General features: G+C 34.3%; 4 protein-coding genes, 1 long non-coding RNA gene and 1 other non-coding gene across 8 annotated transcripts; 3 read left to right on the forward strand and 3 right to left on the reverse strand.

Moving 5' to 3' along the window:
• The first annotated feature begins 5881 nt into the window (after positions 1-5881).
• LOC105428199 (sperm-associated antigen 7) lies at positions 5882-8330 on the forward strand. The gene is made up of 5 exons (XM_011640359.3): positions 5882-6109; positions 6219-6286; positions 6359-6447; positions 6805-7145; positions 7444-8330. Exons 1-5 carry the CDS (start codon positions 6031-6033, stop codon positions 7572-7574), a joined length of 708 nt encoding a protein of 235 aa, XP_011638661.1. The 5' UTR covers positions 5882-6030; the 3' UTR covers positions 7575-8330.
• Exo84 (exocyst complex component Exo84) lies at positions 7671-11356 on the reverse strand. Its single transcript, XM_011640357.3, has 8 exons — positions 11091-11356; positions 10428-10789; positions 9919-10221; positions 9695-9833; positions 9082-9594; positions 8875-9005; positions 8342-8755; positions 7671-8285 (listed from the first exon to the last, which is right to left on the reverse strand). The coding sequence occupies exons 1-8, from the start codon at positions 11146-11148 to the stop codon at positions 8079-8081; spliced, it is 2127 nt and encodes a 708-aa protein (XP_011638659.2). The 5' UTR covers positions 11149-11356; the 3' UTR covers positions 7671-8078.
• A 68-nt stretch (positions 11357-11424) lies between these two features.
• On the forward strand, positions 11425-12531 carry LOC148937401 (uncharacterized). The gene is made up of 2 exons (XR_016138349.1): positions 11425-11566; positions 12290-12531. It is a non-coding gene; the product is annotated as an uncharacterized LOC148937401 (long non-coding RNA).
• On the forward strand, positions 11629-11925 carry LOC148937402 (signal recognition particle RNA). The gene has a single exon (XR_016138460.1).
• Prosalpha3 (proteasome alpha3 subunit) lies at positions 12356-14098 on the reverse strand. Its single transcript, XM_089072788.1, has 3 exons — positions 13940-14098; positions 12806-13433; positions 12356-12700 (listed from the first exon to the last, which is right to left on the reverse strand). The coding sequence occupies exons 1-3, from the start codon at positions 13940-13942 to the stop codon at positions 12558-12560; spliced, it is 774 nt and encodes a 257-aa protein (XP_088928914.1). The 5' UTR covers positions 13943-14098; the 3' UTR covers positions 12356-12557.
• Positions 14099-15110: 1012 nt separating this feature from the next.
• LOC105428214 (uncharacterized) lies at positions 15111-18826 on the reverse strand. Of its 3 annotated transcripts, none has more exons than XM_025218503.2 (7): positions 18587-18821; positions 18270-18421; positions 17103-17285; positions 16904-17020; positions 16610-16789; positions 16289-16495; positions 15111-16171 (listed from the first exon to the last, which is right to left on the reverse strand). In XM_025218503.2, the coding sequence occupies exons 3-7, from the start codon at positions 17268-17270 to the stop codon at positions 15761-15763; spliced, it is 1083 nt and encodes a 360-aa protein (XP_025074288.2). In that variant the 5' UTR covers positions 17271-17285; positions 18270-18421; positions 18587-18821; the 3' UTR covers positions 15111-15760. The 3 variants fall into 3 exon arrangements, with proteins under 3 accessions (XP_025074288.2, XP_088928797.1, XP_088928799.1); XM_089072671.1 differs by having other exon boundaries at positions 16310-16495; positions 18587-18818; XM_089072673.1 differs by lacking the exon at positions 16904-17020 and having other exon boundaries at positions 18587-18826.
• Positions 18827-19247: the final 421 nt, after the last annotated feature.

Genomic DNA, 19247 nt, shown 5'->3' on the forward strand with positions numbered 1-19247 from the left:
AGAGGACAGCACGCGCACAATTCCGCAAGCCAATCATAAGGCGGAAGCGTTGGAAATGCATTATTTCTATTCGTTATTATCGTGGTAATGGCAGATTTTGAAAAAAAAGTCACGTGCATGCGCCAAAATGTCGCTAGTAAATTCTGCTTTTAATGTAAATGTACTCTTACCTTTGTGACATAAGACTTTACGCCGTATCAAAAATTGAGATTGAGATTAGATTGGAATTCGAGCAATCCAAACAAAGTTCACTTCTGATTAGCTTTCTTTTTTCTGATTGGTTAGATTCCAATCTAAACCTTAATCTCTACGGACTTAAGTCAGTATTAGACTAGAGATTGAAATTGAGATTAGATTGGAATTTAAATTTTTTCTGATTAAATAATCAGAAAAAAACTCAATTGCAAATTAATGAACTTTGTTCAGATCAAATTAGAGACCCTATAAGGAGAAACTCACCACTCGTCACGTGATGTTAGTACACGTGATGTTAGTAAACTCTGATTGGCTGGGATATGGATTGCACATCTGTGCTCCATGAAACTTACGTATAACGTATAACTATGACACAGTACATAACATGTATTTTTTTTTTTTTTTTTTTCTCTTTTCCTCCGGTTGGAGGATGTCGGATTAATTCCGACTATGTGTCTTCAACCCTAGGGTTATATAACACAGGTTTATCTAAATCCTTTATAAGTTTCTCTGTATTCTGTGATATTCTAGTTCAACTTTCTCTTTATCCACGTTTAGCTTTCTCTTTATCCTTAACAAATTGCATGACGCAATACAAAAATTCATGTGAGGACAAAAGACGTCCCACTCACTCGATGGCTAAAGACCAACTTAGATAGTACATAACATGTATCTGCCAAAATAGGTTACTGAAACATCTGTTTCGTTTTATGGAGCACAGATGTGCAATCCATACCTCAGCCAATTAGAGTCTACTAACGTCACGTGACGAGTTAGCAAGTCTCTTCTTATAGGGGCTGAGTTCGAGGAGCGCACTATTAGAACTATCACATCATTCTAGCCTTAATTTACATATAATGAGCAATAAAGATGAAATAATATGATAATGCTAATAGCACGCTCCCCGAACGCAGCCAGAATCTCTACAAGTAGGAAGTCTATAATTAAGTTTGGAACAATAAATATTACTGAATGACTTCGGTGTGTAAGCATAAGAGACTTTGTAACTGTAACGGAAAAAAATTTGCTTTGTTTTAGGAAATAATCTTGTCAAATTTTATTTAAATGATTAAAATAAAAATCTATATTAATGAAATTATTTCTGAAATATACTCTAATTATTTTATAATAAATTACAAATCATTTCTCTTTCATAAATTTTTTCCTAAATATGATTTATTTTAAGATACAGCCGTATAATGAATTTATTTTAAACAATCTTAATGCTTTCTGAGATGATCACTGGAAATCTCTTAAGAGGTTGTCACATTGTGCAGTATCCTATGATGAATGTTCATCAAATTTAAGATCAGATAAAAAAATTGAAAAAGCTTTAAAATAATCGCAGTGAGCCTTAATAATCCTAATATCACTAATGTCACTTTGAAGTTTTAACAGCTATGCCATTATTAAGCCTCGTGAGCCGAACGATCACTCATCCACGAGACCGGTGCACTCGCGCCACAATTACAGGCCACGTTACAAACACGTGCGCCACGGATTCCGCCAGCCCCTCCAGGGGAACTCCTACTCTGATGCGCGGCCCGGTGGAAGGGGTCATCGGCTGAGTATATAAGCCGACTTGCCAAACAAGTCAGCATCAGTCCCCATCCCGAATCCTCGGGACAATCAGAGACTTCGAGCGCTCTCGAAGTAGCTGGTGTACTGATTCCTCTTCCTAAAGCAGTCTTGAGTGACGAGCGCACTCGTTGCTCTGCCAAGCGTTTTCCGTGGCTGCTTCCATCTCGTATGAGAGCGCATTTTCACACGACTCCTCGAGATCCCGGAGACGAGTGCTCTCGTCCCAGTGATCGTCCGCCTTCGTGCACACTCGCACACGTTCTTTGATTCATTTTCGTCCTGGGACGCTCCCTACTCGCTCTCCACTAAGCGTTCTCGGCCGTTGTCACCGGGGACGAGCGTACTCGTCCACAATGAGTTCAATCCGACCGCCCCGACAAACCATCGGAACTATAGACGATCTCCAACGACGACTTGTGATTCTAGAACCAAGGAACCGGATTTGTTAAAAGAGCCATCGCCCAGCCGGGCGAGCACGCCGGCCGTCACCAAGCCGGACTCAGCCCCTATACTCAATCAAATCCGTAAATGGGGCTGCCAGTTCGATGGTCGCGATCTCCTGTCATTCCTGGAAGGGATCGAAAAACTGAGTTCCGCGTACGGGATAGGGGAGGCGCAACTTTTACTCGGCCTCCCAGTACTTCTCCAAGGAGATGCCCTGTTATGGTATTGTAACTCTCGAGACACGTGGATTACATGGGCAGACTTTTGTAAAGACCTGCGAAGCCAATATCTGCCCCAGAACTATATATGCCTACTTCGTCGCGGGATTCAAGATCGGAGGCAACAATCTGGCGAACCCTTCGCGAAATACGCGACTACGATCCTTACGATGATGCGACGAACCGGAGGATATCCCGTGCCGGAGCAGATCGAACGATTATATGAGAATGCAGATCCGGAATGCCAACTCCACCTGCATCCAGAGGTTGCGACCTCGGTCCAGGACCTATACAAACAGGCCGTCCGATTCGAGAAGATCAGTAAAAGGATTAAGTCCCAGCGAGCAAATCGGCAGGAGAAAACCCAGGTATCCGCGGCCACCTACGACCGAGCGATGTGCTGCTGGTGATGTAAACAACGGGGACACACTCGGCAGGAATGCCAACGACCAGCCCGAAAGTTTTGCTCGCGCTGCGGCAAGGATGGGGTGCTCACCCGCGAGTGTCATCCTACAGGAAACGAAGAGCGGCGCTTATCCAGTCGGCGACCGATCCAGCACTTCGGGATAAAATACACATCGTGGCCGCACATCAAAGTCGAGCACTCAATCAAACATTATGGGCACCTAGACACCAGTTCCGAGATTTCGTTCATAAATGCTGATATGGCCAAATTGGCACAGCAACGGGGCCTCCTGTTGCAACCGACGCACGAGCAGGTGTATTTGGCCGATGGAAGTCAAGCCACCATTCAAGGGATCATCGAAATACAACTGGCCATCGCCGGCCGACCACAATGCCACTGTTTGAGATACTCCCTACGCTGGGAAACCCGATGCTCATCGGGATTGACTTGTGGGCCAAGTTACAGTTGACTTTACCTCCAGCACCACAGATTGCCACAATGAACGTACGACTCGCTCGGGTCACCAATTTTGGAAGGGGAAATCGAGGTAGGTTGATACCCCGGTCTTCCCCGGAAAAGGATCTCCGCTTACGACACTTTCTGGAAAAAGAATCGAGGAAGTTTGATACAGTAAAGGGATATACCAAAGTGGGAAAGAGTTCGACGCTCCCACCCGTGAAGATTACCCTCACGAATGGGGAGGTAGCGGACATCAGTTTCGCTTGTGTCTCGTGCGCACCATTAGAATATAAGTTCTGTACCGTTAGATATAGGGTTCTATCTGTGCCTCCGTGTGCACCTCTAGAATATAAGATCTGTTCGCGTCTTTGTGTGCATCATTAGGTATAAGTTCCGCTCGCGCTCCGCGCGCACCTAGATAGATATAAGTTCTGTTCGCACCTTTGTGCGCACCGGTAAATAAGTGTTGTTCGCGCCACTATGCGCTCCAAAATTGTACAATGTATATAGACTTTTTAATAATAAACTGATCGTTTTTGATAAACCACAATCATTTGCCAGCCTGAGTCTCACCGCACCCGTCTTTCGAACTCTGGCGTCCGGCGAGCGTATTGGCCGTACAGGAAATCGGACAGTTACAATTTTAAAAAAAGAATTCTTAAAATGGAGAGCGATCATAAATGGCCTGGCTTCTACATCAGACACATAAGATTAATCTACAATGGTAAATTAAGCGATTTATCGAAAATTAGAAATCTCGCTGCAGGAGAAAATAAATCTTAAATCTTTTAGACTGTTCTCAATAGCAGTGATTTCAGCAGCAAGTCGTGACAATCTTTGCAAATTTTTAAATCTTTAAATCTTTCTAAAATGTAATAAAATATAATAAAATAATAAATATAATGTAATAAAATATAATAAATATTACGCAATTCTAGAATATTTTCAATAATATACACATTTTATCATTTCTCAAATCAAAACTTGTATGAAAAGACGTTTTCTTAGAAATATTTTCTCTAATTTTGATAAGAAACATTTTTTCTTATCAAAGAATGGATTGAACGATTCTTATAAAAAAGTGATTACAAATAAGTATATTTAAAAATACTAAAATACATGCGCCTTTGTTATATGTGCGAATTAATCTTAGATATCAACTCTTTGAAACAAATCAAAACCAATAACAATGAGAGTAAAAATTATTCATCTAAATATTTAACAATATAAAATTTATCATTCTTTTTTTGTTTACTTTTCTAATTTCCTTGTAATATTTGGTCAAACATTTAAATAAAATTATTTGTATATGTTAAAGTTAAATGTAACATTTAAATATTTTAAATTATGAGTTGAATCTCAATAATATCGAGGTATCCAATCGACTTACTCCAAATACTTTATGTATTCGTATATTTTCAATCACATTTGTAAGATATTTAAAAAAAACTGAACTGAACTATCTTTTAAAATATCAAATAAGATATCAGTATTAATGCTGTAATAATATAATTTACTTCAAAACCAATTTTGATATCCCAATGAGCAGAAGCATTTAGAAATAGCTTCTAAAAAGAAATCAACAAATAAAGAATAAAATACATTCTTTTGTAACCATATACTTTTGTAAAAAAATTGATGAAAAGGAAAAGATTGATTACGATTTTATTAATAAATAATATTTTCTTTAAAAACAATCACTATCCATCATTTTAAAAAGTAATTTTTACGCGTATCAAATCTACTCGTTTTTCAATTAGATATTTATTAAAATAATTATATAATTTTCCAAAAAGATCTTTATAGAAAATAAATTCAAATATCAAATTTTAATTTGTTTTTCTTTCCCGAATTATGAATTTTAAATTATTATCGAAATCTAATGATCCAAATACATGAAAACCATCAAATTTATGTTGATGAAAAAATGTATATTTACAGCAAGGTTGCTCCGCCGGTGCCTGATGCCTCTCCTCCTCCTCTCAGAATGTTAGACTCTCTGGAATATTCAATGAAACAAGTCGTCCTTTGATGTCTCGCTGTCTCAAACATAAAAATGACATGTTTCAACGTCTATAACAAAATTAAATATTACATTAAGATAATATCTTTCTGTTGGGCTTGGCGCGCAATGGAGGAAATATTAGGGCAAAAATAAATATTAAGTTTTGAAAATAAAAATTCGGAATAAAGATTAAACGTAACATACAAATGGATACAAATATGGATTATGGATATAAATAAGTATAAAATATAATAGCTATGTTTATAGCTATAAATATAAGATATATAGTTTATGTTTAATCTTTATTCCGAAAAAGGCCGCTTTCAGATTTTTTCTAGCAACAAATGTCGATTCGTCACAAATGTATTTTTCATGGCCGATATCAATTCGATATCAAATCATTGCTGTACATTTGAACATGAATTAAAAAACTCGCCTGTAGTTAAGAAGTTTACAAGTTTAAAAATGGATGTACTAACAATAATATGCAGGGGGCTTTGATGGTCCCAAGAAAAAAGTCATAATAGCCGCTCTCAGGTTTCTCGCTACATCACATTTATTCTGTCGATAAAATCGTGTTTCTCATAATAGCTGTGGTGCATGTCCGTGCTAAATTCACGGAACAAATTTCGCGAGTGTATTTCTAATTTTCTGTAGGACGAAATCCCTTCATCATTTCTTTCTGGCTTAGCATCGACAAGATCGAACAAATCGCCGATATCATGGATTTATTGGGATCCATCCTGAAATCCATGGACAAGCCGCCATCCGTAAACGAGAAACAGAAGGCTCTCATGAAAAGTTAGTTGACTCTTAACCTAAAGAAACTTTATTTAAAAATGATGAAAAGAGATGATCGAATCGTTTGAGAATTATATTGGCTCACTTCGAATTCATTTCGATTATGCAGAACAACAGGAGGAATATCAGAAGTATCAGAAAGCTGAGGCGGAAAGACTGAAGATCTTTCGACAGAAGGTAACTCCTTTATGGTTGTATCTTTGTATTTTTCAACTGATCCCTTGTCTTGTCTAATTCATTTGTATATAGGTTGAAGAGAAGATTAATAAGTTCTTACAAGATGACGATGCGAAGGAATATAGATTTCCTGCCATGGAACAGATACGTAGAAGCATTATGTAAATACATTTTTAAAATATATATATATATTTATATTTGTTATATATTGAACATTTTTGTATAACATAAGAATAGATTTGTTCTTTATATAAGTTAAATTAATATACTATATATCTGATCTTTAATGAACATTAGAGATTTTTTCTTGAACCCCATGAATATTTTGCTCTAGAAAAAAATATTTGATATAATAAGATAATAAGATGTAAAATATAAAGTTGACTCTGAGATATAACATTTTATAGTTCTTTGAAATTAAAATAAAATAAACATGTTTGAAATTTGGTAATAATTAGCAGTTTTAGTACAGCCTAGTAGTGGTAAGAAATAGGCCTAATCTCTGTTTTGAATTTCAGTCATGATGTAGCAGAAGTAGCAAATGTTTTGGCATATTCCTTTGGTGAGGAAGGCGTTGATCGATACATCGTGATTTTTAAGAGAGAGCATGCACCCTCAGAGGATCAGTTGAACACATTGCGCCGAGGTGAAGAATGGAACGAGGAAGTTGCAAAAAGATTAAAGGAAGAAAGAGAAAGGAAAGCCAAAGAAGAAACAGAATACGCAAAGTCTAGGAAACGAAAGGAGAATTTTGTACCCAACAACAGCTACTACAAAGATAAATATCAGCATTTGATTGGCAAGGAAGCTGCTTTAGAAGCGGCGAGGAAAACAGAAGCCAATAGTAGTTACGGATGTGGTTGGTATATGTACAAATATAAGTTTAAATGTATTACCTAACTTTTTACTACAGACAAAAGCTAATTATTGTATAATGAAAACAATGTCCTATTTATTACATACAAATTATGGATATAAATTAATAATCTTAATTATATAAATCAAATTAATTATAGAGTATACATTATTTTTAAAATCATACAATGAATAAATAATGTTTTCAGTAAGAATTACAAAATTCATTTCGAAAAAAAAGTTAGGTAACTCATCTTGCATATATATATTTTTAATAAAATCATTATTTTAAATCCTTGCAGTTCCTAGCGAGAATAAAAAGGATCAAAGAAGTATAGAACAAACTCTGGCTGACATACGCGCCAAGAAAAGGAGACTGGAAATGAATACGGGAAATGAAACTGGTAGCTGCAGCGATAATAGTACAAAATAATGCTATATAATTATATAAATAATCATAGGTATACATAAATTATATATATATATATATATATATATATATATATATATATATATATATATACTCCAATTAAGTGTGTAAATAATACAACAATAATATTAGATATGATACAGCATTATTATAAATTATTGCATTACGCACCGATAGGGAAATCGCGCGGTAATCTGTTATTTTTGTCAAATTTTCCCTGTTAACTTGTTCGCTAAGTATTCTAAGAGGTATCATTAGTTCTACGATGGCATTACAATTAATATCTATCTGTATTAGAAGTGCATCGCATCACTTCTACATCGTTTCATTATGATACGTGTATTTACTACACTGAAAAGACTACGTTTTATATGTACAATATAATACATCATTTCATATACGCGTGTATATGCACATATAATATATATAACGAATATAAACATTCGTTCCTACGATATTTCTCTTTGTTTATATAAATTAAGGGGCAGCCAGCGTTCTCTATTTCAATTAGAGGTATTCCGTGGTGGAGTATTTAGGAACTGAAGTTCTTGGAGCCGGTCTGGGTTTTGTAGGCGAAGGGGACTCGAATACGATCTGTTCTTTCAAAGCAAGCAGCTTCGTGAACTTCTGATTCGTCGTGGATTTGTACAATTCCATCCCCCGGGCAATAATAACGTCTCGCACATAGGCTGCATTGTTTTGTACTAATTTTCGCTAGAAGAACAAAAAATTTGTAATAAAACAGCTCGATAACAATGACACTTGCTTACCTCTTGTTTCAACTTCGGATCCGTAAGCGAAACGATCAAATGTTGAACTTCGATTCGCATTACGGATACAAGCACACTGTCTATCGTAGATATAAGCTCGGGTGTGGTTACGCTAAGGCAATCTTCTAATAGACTGACGTAGATTTTGGAGAAGGTTAATGTATTGTACGTCAACGGTATCCAACAGTCGTTAGTCTGTAGCGATGGTACACCGATACCAAGATCATCGAGTTCGGTTAGCAATTTTTGAAGATTTTGACTAGTTTCTAGATTAGTCGGTCGCCAAGTGTCCTCCGCTATATGACGTTTCACCTTATCAATACAATTCTCTCCTGCATCCTGGATAGCTTTGGCTAATGGAGATCTAAGCTGCCCATCCAACTGATAACGCAAATCTATGCCAAGGTGGGTTAACTGAAAATCAAATTATCATAAATTAACATGATGAAATTTGCATATAATTTACATATCAAGTATATACATCACATGTTTCTTCAAATGTAAAGGATTGTCATTAAAATTAAAATGGGTACCTGATCGCAATGACTTCGAACGGTAACGATGCATTCTACTAGTGTACTTAGCGTAACTTGCGGTACAAACAGCTGTTGAGATAAGTGCGACGTTAGATATTTCACCTCCTGGCTGCACCATACAACTAGGCCTTAAATGACAACGAACAAATCAAATTAATTCACTGTTCGATCATGAAACATCCACCCTTATCGATGCTAAATTACCGGAAGTGCAGTTTGTAGATTTAGGGAAGGTTTTCACGAATTCTCTCGCTATCTCCACTATATTGCTGAAGGCGATCGCGCTGAGCTGCTTTACGTAAGCTACGATCGTGCTCTCGCGCTTGATCCTCTTCAATCGCGCCTTCAGAACAGCACTACACAATCGCAGATACAAGTGACATGCTTGTGCACTCCTATTTAGTTGTATCAGGAGCTTGACTGCGCGTCGCGCACTTCTTAAGCCACCACCCTGCAGCGACTTCGCTTCCGCGCTCGATTCAAGTTCCTTAGTCAGCACGTTCACTAGCGAGCGGCCTCTCTCGTTTACCTTTGTCTGAATCTCCGTCAGTAGCGGCGTCGATTCAGCATCCTTCAAATAAGCCTTCGCCTTTTCCAGCAGGCCGTAAGCCTCCTCAAAGTGACGTTGCGCTATGCAGGAATCTAGATCCTCTGCCACTTCCAGCACCCATTCCGGTGGTGGCTCGTAATACTCCGAATCATCGTCGTCGTCCATTCCTAATAAATTTGGACGGTTGTTAGTTAATGTTCAATGAATAAAAAAACAGAAATTAATGAAAATACGAGTCGTAATATGTCGAAAAATATAGCATCTTACCCAATGTATTCGAATCCAAAGACATTGAACGAGACGGTGCCGCTTTGTCTTCCTTCGGATGCTTATCCGGTGCATCGACTGGGTTCTCCTCTGCCAATTTCGCCCTTTTCGCTTGCTCACACTTATCCAACCACTCTTTCTGTAAGAACAAGTAGTATTCAAGTATTCAAATAATCCTTTCTGTTGTAGTTATTGTTGTACGATAATTGTTTTCAAACACTAACTTTACTTGTTGCTGTGGCACATTGGAACACCCTTGTATCGGAGAATGCCAGTAGTTTAAATGCCAGTTTCACGGTGCCGTGATCCCTTACATTCACAATTGCCAAAGTTTCTAGATTATAAACTGCCTGCATTTTGTACCTGGGTGGGCCGCGCCTGCCACCGTTCGCCAGCCAAGAGGCAACCATCAAAACATCATTGAATAAATATGCGTGAATTCTCTTTAAAGGCGTGCCTTCAAGTGGATCTAACTCGAGTAACGAACCTTCATGTAGACACACGCGTCCAGGAGTTTCAGCTAGACTCTGCATTAAAAAAATGAATGAAAAAGAGCAATATAAATCGTATTCAGAATTCAATAGGTCTATTATTATAACTGCACCAGACTACAAATTTGAATTTCTTTCTCACTTTCATCAAAATTTCAACATGTATCTATTTTAAATAGAATGAATGTATATCAATACAGCTATAAAGAACTGATGTTACATTTTGCTAGTCAAGTACCAACCAGGGCACCTTCCACATTCTCAATCAGTTGAATGAGTTTCTGCTTTTGCTCCTCCTCCTTTGATATCGGATCAGTTGAATTCTCCTGCTGCGACTCGGGTAGATCTTCAAAAACAACGCCCGTCGTCCTGGTGGAGCCTAACGTGCTCAACAGAGCACGCTGCTCGCTCAGCAACTGAGACAACTGATACATCTCGCTCTCCAGATGCGAGATCTCCTTGGCAGTTTCAATGAACTGCATATAATTTTGATACACATTCCGTTTCAATTGAGCGGATGTGTTGTTTGCTAGCTCCTGGATTTTCGCACGTTGTTGCCTTAGTTCGTCTGCACCGACGCATTGTGCACTTAATTCCTTTACAACTGTTGAAGAGAAAATCAAATGACCAGATAAATTATTTATTTATACATTTATACAGTTATATATTTTTTACATTTGTATTTTATTTTATATCTGTTCTCAACTTTGTACATGATTAATTCAATATTTACATAATTATAACTAAAAAAAGCTATATAATATATATATCCTGAATATTTCGTGACAAGTACATGTCACACGATATTTTGTATCAAAATAAAGTATACTCGATCTCATCATATGATTGTCTTTTAAATCCTTCAGTTTTGTATCGTTTAACGCAATATGTGCCCAGTAACTCACATTTCTCCGGGTTAAAGTCCTCGGCTGCAAAAACCTTCGCCAAGTTATTGTCGGCCATCGCGAGGGAGGATCGTTGTTCGAAGGAGTGTGTTTTTAATATTATCAATCAGATCGATTACATGCTCCTGTCATGTTACGTTTCCTAAGCCCCATTCGTTTCACCTGTCACAAATAAATCAACATGATTCGCGTTGATTTACACCTCCGCCCCGATTTAACCTCACTTAACGTCTCCCATACGCGGCTAGGAGGCAGACTGACGCAGTTGGTAACGTCGAAACTTTTCATTATTTTCTCGACTGGTGAACCAATGGTAAGCAATGCCAAAGTTGGTTTGGGTCTTCGTTAACGTCAATTAGGTCACCGCTACTCCATTTTGCGTTTTCGTGTATTTATTTGAAAAAATTCACCCTTGTAAATCGGTGTTAATTAATATTCGTGGAATTGTGGTCACGGAAGAGAAATGCATTAAATAAGTATTTAATTAAATCAACTGATTTTCAACAACTTATGAGGATGATTCGCAAAAGGATTGTCAGCTGGGAGTGTGGCGGCTCCTGTAATCCGGCTACTCGGAGGCTGGTTGTGTTGGAGGGTCTGAGGTCGGGGGCACCTGCTGGTGCGGGACTCACGTTGACTGGGCGTCCGCACTAAGCTCGCCATCAATATGGGCACCCTGGAGGAGTCCGGGGTGACCAGGTTAGCTAAGGAGAGGCGAACCGGGCCAGAGGGGAAACCCAGCAGCCAAAAGTCTCCGTGGCGGGCAGTAGTGGGATCGCGCCCGGGAGTGGGACCGCATCGGCAGCCTGGTTGATATGATCCGACACATAACTTTTGCACTTTTTTTTTCAATTTTCCAATAATCACCCAAGTCTCCCGATACACTTTCATAAAAACTTTGATTTTTTTAAGGAACTTTTATATGTATTTTTTTGCATATATAACATATTGATGTTTAGCTCGAAAATGCGAAGATAAATTTCGAATTTGTATTTCTCCTCCGTTTTGTTAAATATCGTTGATTATTACTTTTTAGGAATATATTTTTTTATATTTATTTAGGATTTAATATATATTTTTAATACGTTTTATATCTTAAAAAATTAAAAACAAAGAAAAATATTATAAAATTAAAATTGAACTTCTAGAAAAAGTAACGGTGGTTTTTGTTTACTAAAATGTAATTATATTTATTTCAGGTTTCTTCGATTGTGCCATTGAGACGGAAACAAGGGAAGTTGCAAAGGGATATAATATGTACTACGTTCTTATGAAAAAAATTTTATTTTATTATAACTATTGTTTTGTAGTGAGGGCGACAATGTTATCATTGCAAGGATTCGCAACTGTGGCAAGGGAATTTGTAAAATATAACATAAATATTTTAATTGCGTGTAAATCAATATCTTCCTGATACAATAAACTTTGCCGTTGTAATATATTCTTTTTCTTATCTAATATAAAAATCTATGATTTTTGCTTTTCTTTTTTCGCTTGTTCCGCCAATGCCTCTAGCCGATCGTGTTCCGCGATCAACGCATCCACTTCTTTCGCTGGCAGTATTTTCGTTTTTGTTTTACCATTTTCGCGCGTTAATATCGCCATTTCCACTATAAATAAAAGAAATGTCATTTTGTTATGAATTATTTTGGAAAATCTACATTTATTTTATTAACTGTAAATCAATTGTCATAATTTATATATTAAAAAATTACCTTTCTCCGCAGAGAGTTTGTTCATATCTAATGTTTTAGAGAGTACTTTGATGGCGAGTGCCATTGCGTCTTTCAGGGTAGTCTCACCCTCTTTATATTCCTGCTTCAAGGATGACACAGCTGCTGCTGAATTATTTCCGATACAGGTTGCCTTCCAACCGCCATAGTTCCCGCTAGGATCTGATTGATACAATTGATAACCATAATGCTTGTCCCATCCCATGTATAAAATGGATACCCCAAAGGGTCTCTTCCCACCGTACTGGGTATATGCCTGTTTAACATCGCACAGCCATGAGACGAGTTGCTCGCAAGGTATCGGTTCGTTGTATTGAAGATAGTATCTTTGCGCAATGAGACGCAACTCATTTGTTAAGACATTTGCATCTGAAGTTATGCCTGCTACTGAACAAACAATGTCTTCGTTCAATCTGTAAATCTTCTCAGAGAAGAATACATCATCCAACAGCTTATTGGTATTGCGTTTCTCAGCTGCCAGTAGAATACCATCATTTGCCAATATACCTAGACAAGTACCAGCATGGCTTATTGCTTCCATAGCGTATTCAACTTGGTAGAGTCTCCCCTCCGGAGAGAAAATCGTGGTACGCGTATCATATCTGCGTGCCTAACAGAAATAACATATGTATAAATATAATGATCTTTAATTGAAAATATAAAATATTTTATTGCAATCGATTATTAAAATTTCCATTTCTATTCTATCACAGATATAAATAGAGAAATATGAAAACAAATAAAACAAAAACAAAATTACTATTAATTAAAATATTTCTCTGAATAAAATTTAGAAAATATGTAATACTGTATGTAATACTGTATTTCGTTAGAAATGTCAGAATATTTTAAACCAGATATATTAGCTTGATTTTGACATCTTGTAAATAAGATATGTTGTAAGAGCAATAAATGTAATTATAATCTGATCATATTTTAAAATTATGATAAATATTAATTTTAAGAAAGAAATATTATATCGAAATATTATATCGTCCTTTTTGATGACAGTGCATTTCCAACATAACCTATACACGAAAGTACAGCATTTCAAAGAATATGACTTCAAAGTTGATTAAATCTAAACTCAACTTGTAACAAGACTTATTAACTTACCATTTTGGGAGAAGATTTAAGTTATTAAAATATCAAACACTTGTATTAGAAAAATACCGCTTACAAACTCAACAATCCGATATCCTAACTCGAATGATTAGCAAGTTGATCGGTGGAACTCTCGACTACTCGAAAGTCGTCATATAAAATCGATAAAGATATATCGATATTTAGAATTATATAAATGTGCAGCGTAGTGTATATATATATATATATATATACACACACACACACACACACCGCTGCACATTTATATAATTCTAAATTGCAATTTCCTTGCTGATTATATTTTAATTATAATTATATCATATATGATGATATATATATATATTTATCATCATGTATGATATACAATTATAATCAAAATTATAATTAAAATATAATCAGCAAGGAAATTGCATTAGCTTCCAAAATTTTCAAAATTTTTTAAATCCAAAAATTACAAAAAAAATAAAATTGATAAATATCATTGATATTGATACTGAATTTTTGATATATTGAAAGAATTTCAGCGAGTTTAATTTTTCCATTAACATATTTTTAAAAAATATTTCAATAAATTAAGAAAAGAAAATTTAGAGAGGACAAGTTTGGAGGATGGCATTAGAGCTTTTTGGTAAAATTGAGATGCAGAAACTTAAAGGAAATAAATAAATATTGGATAGGAGAACAAAAAAGAATGTGTCTTCTGTGGAGAAGGAAAGGATAATATGGAATATTATGTTAAAGAATGCCAGAGAACTAAAGGATGATGGACGGAGATAAGTAAGGACAAGAAAGCGATTTTGAGTAGAATATGGGGAGAAGACCTAGATTGGGGAGAAGGAAAGGATAGAAGGAAAATATGGATAGCTAAGGAAAATATGGATAGAAAGGGAAAGAGAATGTAGGGAGAAAAGCGAAGTCTGTGGATAAGTTGTGATAGGTGTAAATAAATATTAAATGTAAGGTATAAAATGGAGAAGTAAGCAGAATTGTATTGTAGGATATTGTATTTATGAAAATGAGCGAGAAATGATGTAAAAGAGCTTATAATGAGATTAGAGTAAGTTAGAGAATAAGATGGAAGAATGAGAAATGGATGAATGAGAATAAGGATTTATATTGTAAACCAAGCTCCCTTCTTGACTATATCGCTGAAGAGTAAATAAATTCTATTCTAATTATAATATTTCAATATTAAAAGAATTATTTATTTTCTAATCTCTCAAAAATTTTCTATACACAATATTCGAGCATCATAATACTTTTTTTTAAAGGTAATATGTAAATTATTTTTTATTATTTATTATCGCTTAAAATCTACTCATTAATAAAAGACTCAATACAATATTAATATAAAAGTATACGCAAATATATTTGTAATCAAATTCAAAATATATTTGTTATATCCAGAAAAAATTTCTTCCAACTTTCTATAACTTTATTTATTGTATGAAATAAAAATATAAAAAAATCTTTATATCTCCTTCTATTTGTAAATGCCGATACAGGTTGCCTTCCAAATATTTGTGTATGTTTCTTCGTTACATCTATTTCATATGCATATATTTCGTATGTCTTGTTATTTTATACACAGAGACATACAGATAGAGACTTAAATACTACACATCAAGTTTTTCTTTGGAAATATACGCATATTAATTGTAAATATATGCATTATTAATTGTTTTCTTTACTGATAAGTCTACATACAAAAAATCATTTAATAGATGATTTTTTTTTTCATTAATATTGCCGTTTAATTAAAATATTTAATGCTGCAGTATATTTTTAGTTATTAACATAAAAATTATTATTATAAAATATTGCGAAAAATAATTATTTTTTCAAAGCAAACTCTTGTTTCAATTTAAGTTCGTTCAATTGTTTGAGTAATTGTGCACTCTCCTCGGCAGCAGTGTTCTGAATATTTGTTAAATAAACCAACCGTTCATTAAGCTTTCTAAATGTCTCATTCCATGACGAATCTTTCTCAGCTGTATTATTATTAGTAGTTTGATCAATTGTTTCCTTTGTCGTTTCTTTCACAGGTTCTATCTTTTTGATACTTTTCTCATTCTTCAATAATGCTAGAAGTCTATCGATAGGTCGTTCAGTAGGCGTATTTGAAGTACTTGGACAGTATTTGTCCTTTTCATTCTTTTCATATTTAACTTTTGTCTCTTGATTTTGATCAGAAAGTGAAAAATTTTCTTTTTTTTTATTGAGATGCTGAACATAATTTATCTCCTGGAAATATAATTCGTCAAGAAATTAAGATTATAAGAAAAAAATATAGATATACTTTACAATTACAATTATTTATTCATAGATAAGATAAATCAAATATTTTTGAATATTTCGTACGCAAAAAGCATAATGTATCACCGTATCAGTACTTCTTATAGACTCTTCTACTTGTTTAGCAGTGTCATCTTCAGAATCAAAATTAGCTTGCATGTCTTTATCACAATTATAGGTCTCCTTGTTGTTGTCTGCATCATTTTGCAAGGCTTGTGAATTATATAAGGATTTGGTATCAGCACGAGGAGGACGTAATGGTACTTCATTAACCTAAAGTTATAATGTATATAATGTATATTATATTATAATATATATTGTGTATATTATGTATTTAAATAAACAACGTTATAATTAAATTCAACATGTTTGCATGAAATGTTTTACCGTATCTCTGAAAGATGATGAAATTGCACTTGCAGTATGATAACCTCTGAGATTTGCTATACGCGCTCGTTCATCGTCTCTAAACTTTTTCCTTTCTGACTTTGACAACCCAGACACACATCGAAGCACTGGCTTTTTTGCTGAAACTTCCATTGGATTATAAGGTGGAACTTCTGGTTCCTGTTAAACAAGATATATATATTGTATAATATAAATCAATAATAATGTATATTAATTATAATAATATATATTAGTAATATATATTAATTATAATATTTAACATATTTTATATACCTCTTCCCAATTTTCTGTTGACCTATGTAAATCTATAAATAAAGGAGGCTTATCCATCTTTGGTTCAAACTCTAATTCTACCAATTTGCCAATACTTGAACATGTTTTAATATGTTCCTGCAATATTAAAGAATGTTAAGATTCATATTGATATAACAGAAAAAATGAAAAGATCTTTTATGCATCTGTATAAAGTTACCTTAAGTTTGTTGCAATCTACTATATGAGTTTTATCCACAGGACACTCAATCTTATTCTCTGTATTTTTAGAGGTTTTCTTGCATTTGGATACATGATCCATAAATTTAAATTTGCGAATGCGATGTGCAGAATTATAAGGACAGGTAACTAAAAGGTCTGCTTCCATTTCCAGAATTTAATTCTATAAATTACAACATCAATTATCAAAAACTTATTATTCCTTATTATCATATCATTATCACATCGATATCAAGTTGAGATAATGAGTTTTTTATAAAATGCTTAATATAAATAAAAAAAGAATTTTCTTTTCAAACATTGCTTATGATAAACAAAAATACCTGTATATCCTTATTGTCATTACATCATCGATAACAAATTCACATTCTCTATTGTATAATAAAATCAGGATTGCAAAATGTCAACAAAAAATAAAACAAATATAATACATATAACAAGTTAATAGAAATATTAAAATAAAAGATTTGTTTATATCATTCAATTTTCCATTAAACTTGCATAGTCTAAATATTTCAGCAGACAAAAATTTAAATATATTTAGTCTGACTATCATTAAGGACTGAGACAAATTTTCCAAAATGCTTTCTTACCCAGATAGTAAAACCTACAGAAACATATTTTAATTAGAGCCTGCTATCAATATTTGATGGCAGAAGGAAAACAAATTGTATACAGTGTTTGTAATATCCAATGATGTTGGTAAACTGTTATCAAAAATAGGACAAAGCCTGCTGATATGTTATGCCAGCAGATTGGTTTCTGTCATCAATTTGCTGGCATAGCATGTCAGCAAGCTTTGTCGACAAAACCTGAATCTAATGCAGATACAGATTGCTATCAATCTGTTGCAGTCAATATCCGGTCAAATTTGCTGCCAATCTGCCAACAAATTGCTAACATTTTGCTTGCTGGATGCCTAATTGACATATATCAAATCTTTTTCAATTTTTAATCTGCATAAGATAAAAAAGAAATTCTCGAAAAATATAAAAACGCTATAAAATCTATTTCTTTTTTCTTTATTCTGATAGATTTTGAACCCATTATTATACATTATAATATATTATACATTATAATATATTATATATTATTATATACTATACTATTATTATATATTATTCTTATTCTTTTTTCTCTTTCTTACGTGATATCCTTCTGTTGAACCTATTAGTATTAAAGACGATTGTTCTTGATCGATTTCTTGACAGTTTCCTTGCCAATTAATGCGTTATCTTTGTGTTGAATTGTTAAGGAACGGCGTGTTTCGGTTTCAAATTGCGTCTTATAACACATATACTGAAAGAGAATAAACGCAAATTGGCAAACTAAAGGAATATAAGAACATACGATTCTCGATCATACGTCGCTTTTGTGTGATACGAATTTTAAAACTCGAGACAAAAGAAAAATAACAAGTCGTTTGATTTTTGACGTTATAAAGTAAAAACTTTCGCAACTTACCTCCTTTTTCTAAACTTCTTTGGTGAGAGAATTAGCAACAAGTTGCTTCTCTTCTTCTCCTTCTTCTACCTCTTTCAGCCACAGCGCACATAAAAAACTTAAACAGTAAAATTTAAGCAGGAACTTAAGGAAATCAACGTATGTGATCTCGACTGTGATTGGTTGATTCGCTTATTGCTTAAGTTTTTCTGCACAAGTTTTTTTTGTGTGCTATGGCTGGTTGCACACAAGACGCGGCAAAGTAGTAACCAATCATAATCAATCTTGTTTTCTAATATATAACTTCGTTACATATCAGAAGATAAGACGGTGATTGGTTATCACGTTGCCGCTTTGCCGCATCTTGTGTGCAACCTCTCAATTGGCTTTTAATCTCTTCTCGAAATGATTGGACAAATTAGATAGAAATCAAAACATTTTACAAAAACAAGTCACTAGAGAAATATTTTTCAATAGAAGACAAGTGAAATTCGAACGATGAACCAAACCGAAATAATAAATTGATGGCGCGAAATTTGAATCAACTAAAATTTATATTAATTCCAGATAATTTTGAAAAATTTTTTCAAAATTATTAAAAGTTATTTCAATTTTTTTAGCTTCTTATTTAATTATCAAGAAAAAAATAATCATAAATATTTTAAAATATTATTCAAAATAT

This window comes from Pogonomyrmex barbatus, unplaced genomic scaffold (genome assembly GCF_055798465.1).
Source record: "Pogonomyrmex barbatus isolate J1 unplaced genomic scaffold, ASM5579846v1 scaffold14, whole genome shotgun sequence".
NCBI classification, from domain to species: domain Eukaryota; kingdom Metazoa; phylum Arthropoda; class Insecta; order Hymenoptera; family Formicidae; genus Pogonomyrmex; species Pogonomyrmex barbatus.

What these genes read in the sequence shown, in the direction of transcription:
- LOC105428199 (XM_011640359.3), top strand. Translation starts at nt 6,031, where the DNA reads ATGGATTTATTGGGATCCATCCTGAAATCCATGGACAAGCCGCCATCC. An exon ending in ACAGAAGGCTCTCATGAAAA is followed by an intron (nt 6,110 to 6,218) that starts GTTAGTTGACTC and finishes TCGATTATGCAG; the next exon opens with AACAACAGGAGGAATATCAG. An exon ending in TGAAGATCTTTCGACAGAAG is followed by an intron (nt 6,287 to 6,358) that starts GTAACTCCTTTA and finishes ATTTGTATATAG; the next exon opens with GTTGAAGAGAAGATTAATAA.
- Exo84 (XM_011640357.3), bottom strand. Translation starts at nt 11,148, where the DNA reads ATGGCCGACAATAACTTGGCGAAGGTTTTTGCAGCCGAGGACTTTAAC. An exon ending in GTGCCACAGCAACAAGTAAA is followed by an intron (nt 9,834 to 9,918) that starts GTTAGTGTTTGA and finishes TTGTTCTTACAG; the next exon opens with AAAGAGTGGTTGGATAAGTG. An exon ending in TTTGGATTCGAATACATTGG is followed by an intron (nt 9,595 to 9,694) that starts GTAAGATGCTAT and finishes CAAATTTATTAG; the next exon opens with GAATGGACGACGACGATGAT.
- Prosalpha3 (XM_089072788.1), bottom strand. An exon ending in CAAACTCTCTGCGGAGAAAG is followed by an intron (nt 12,701 to 12,805) that starts GTAATTTTTTAA and finishes TTTTATTTATAG; the next exon opens with TGGAAATGGCGATATTAACG.
- LOC105428214 (XM_025218503.2), bottom strand. Translation starts at nt 17,270, where the DNA reads ATGGAAGCAGACCTTTTAGTTACCTGTCCTTATAATTCTGCACATCGC. An exon ending in TAGATTGCAACAAACTTAAG is followed by an intron (nt 17,021 to 17,102) that starts GTAACTTTATAC and finishes TTAATATTGCAG; the next exon opens with GAACATATTAAAACATGTTC. An exon ending in TGATACATTATGCTTTTTGC is followed by an intron (nt 16,172 to 16,288) that starts GTACGAAATATT and finishes TTATATTTCCAG; the next exon opens with GAGATAAATTATGTTCAGCA.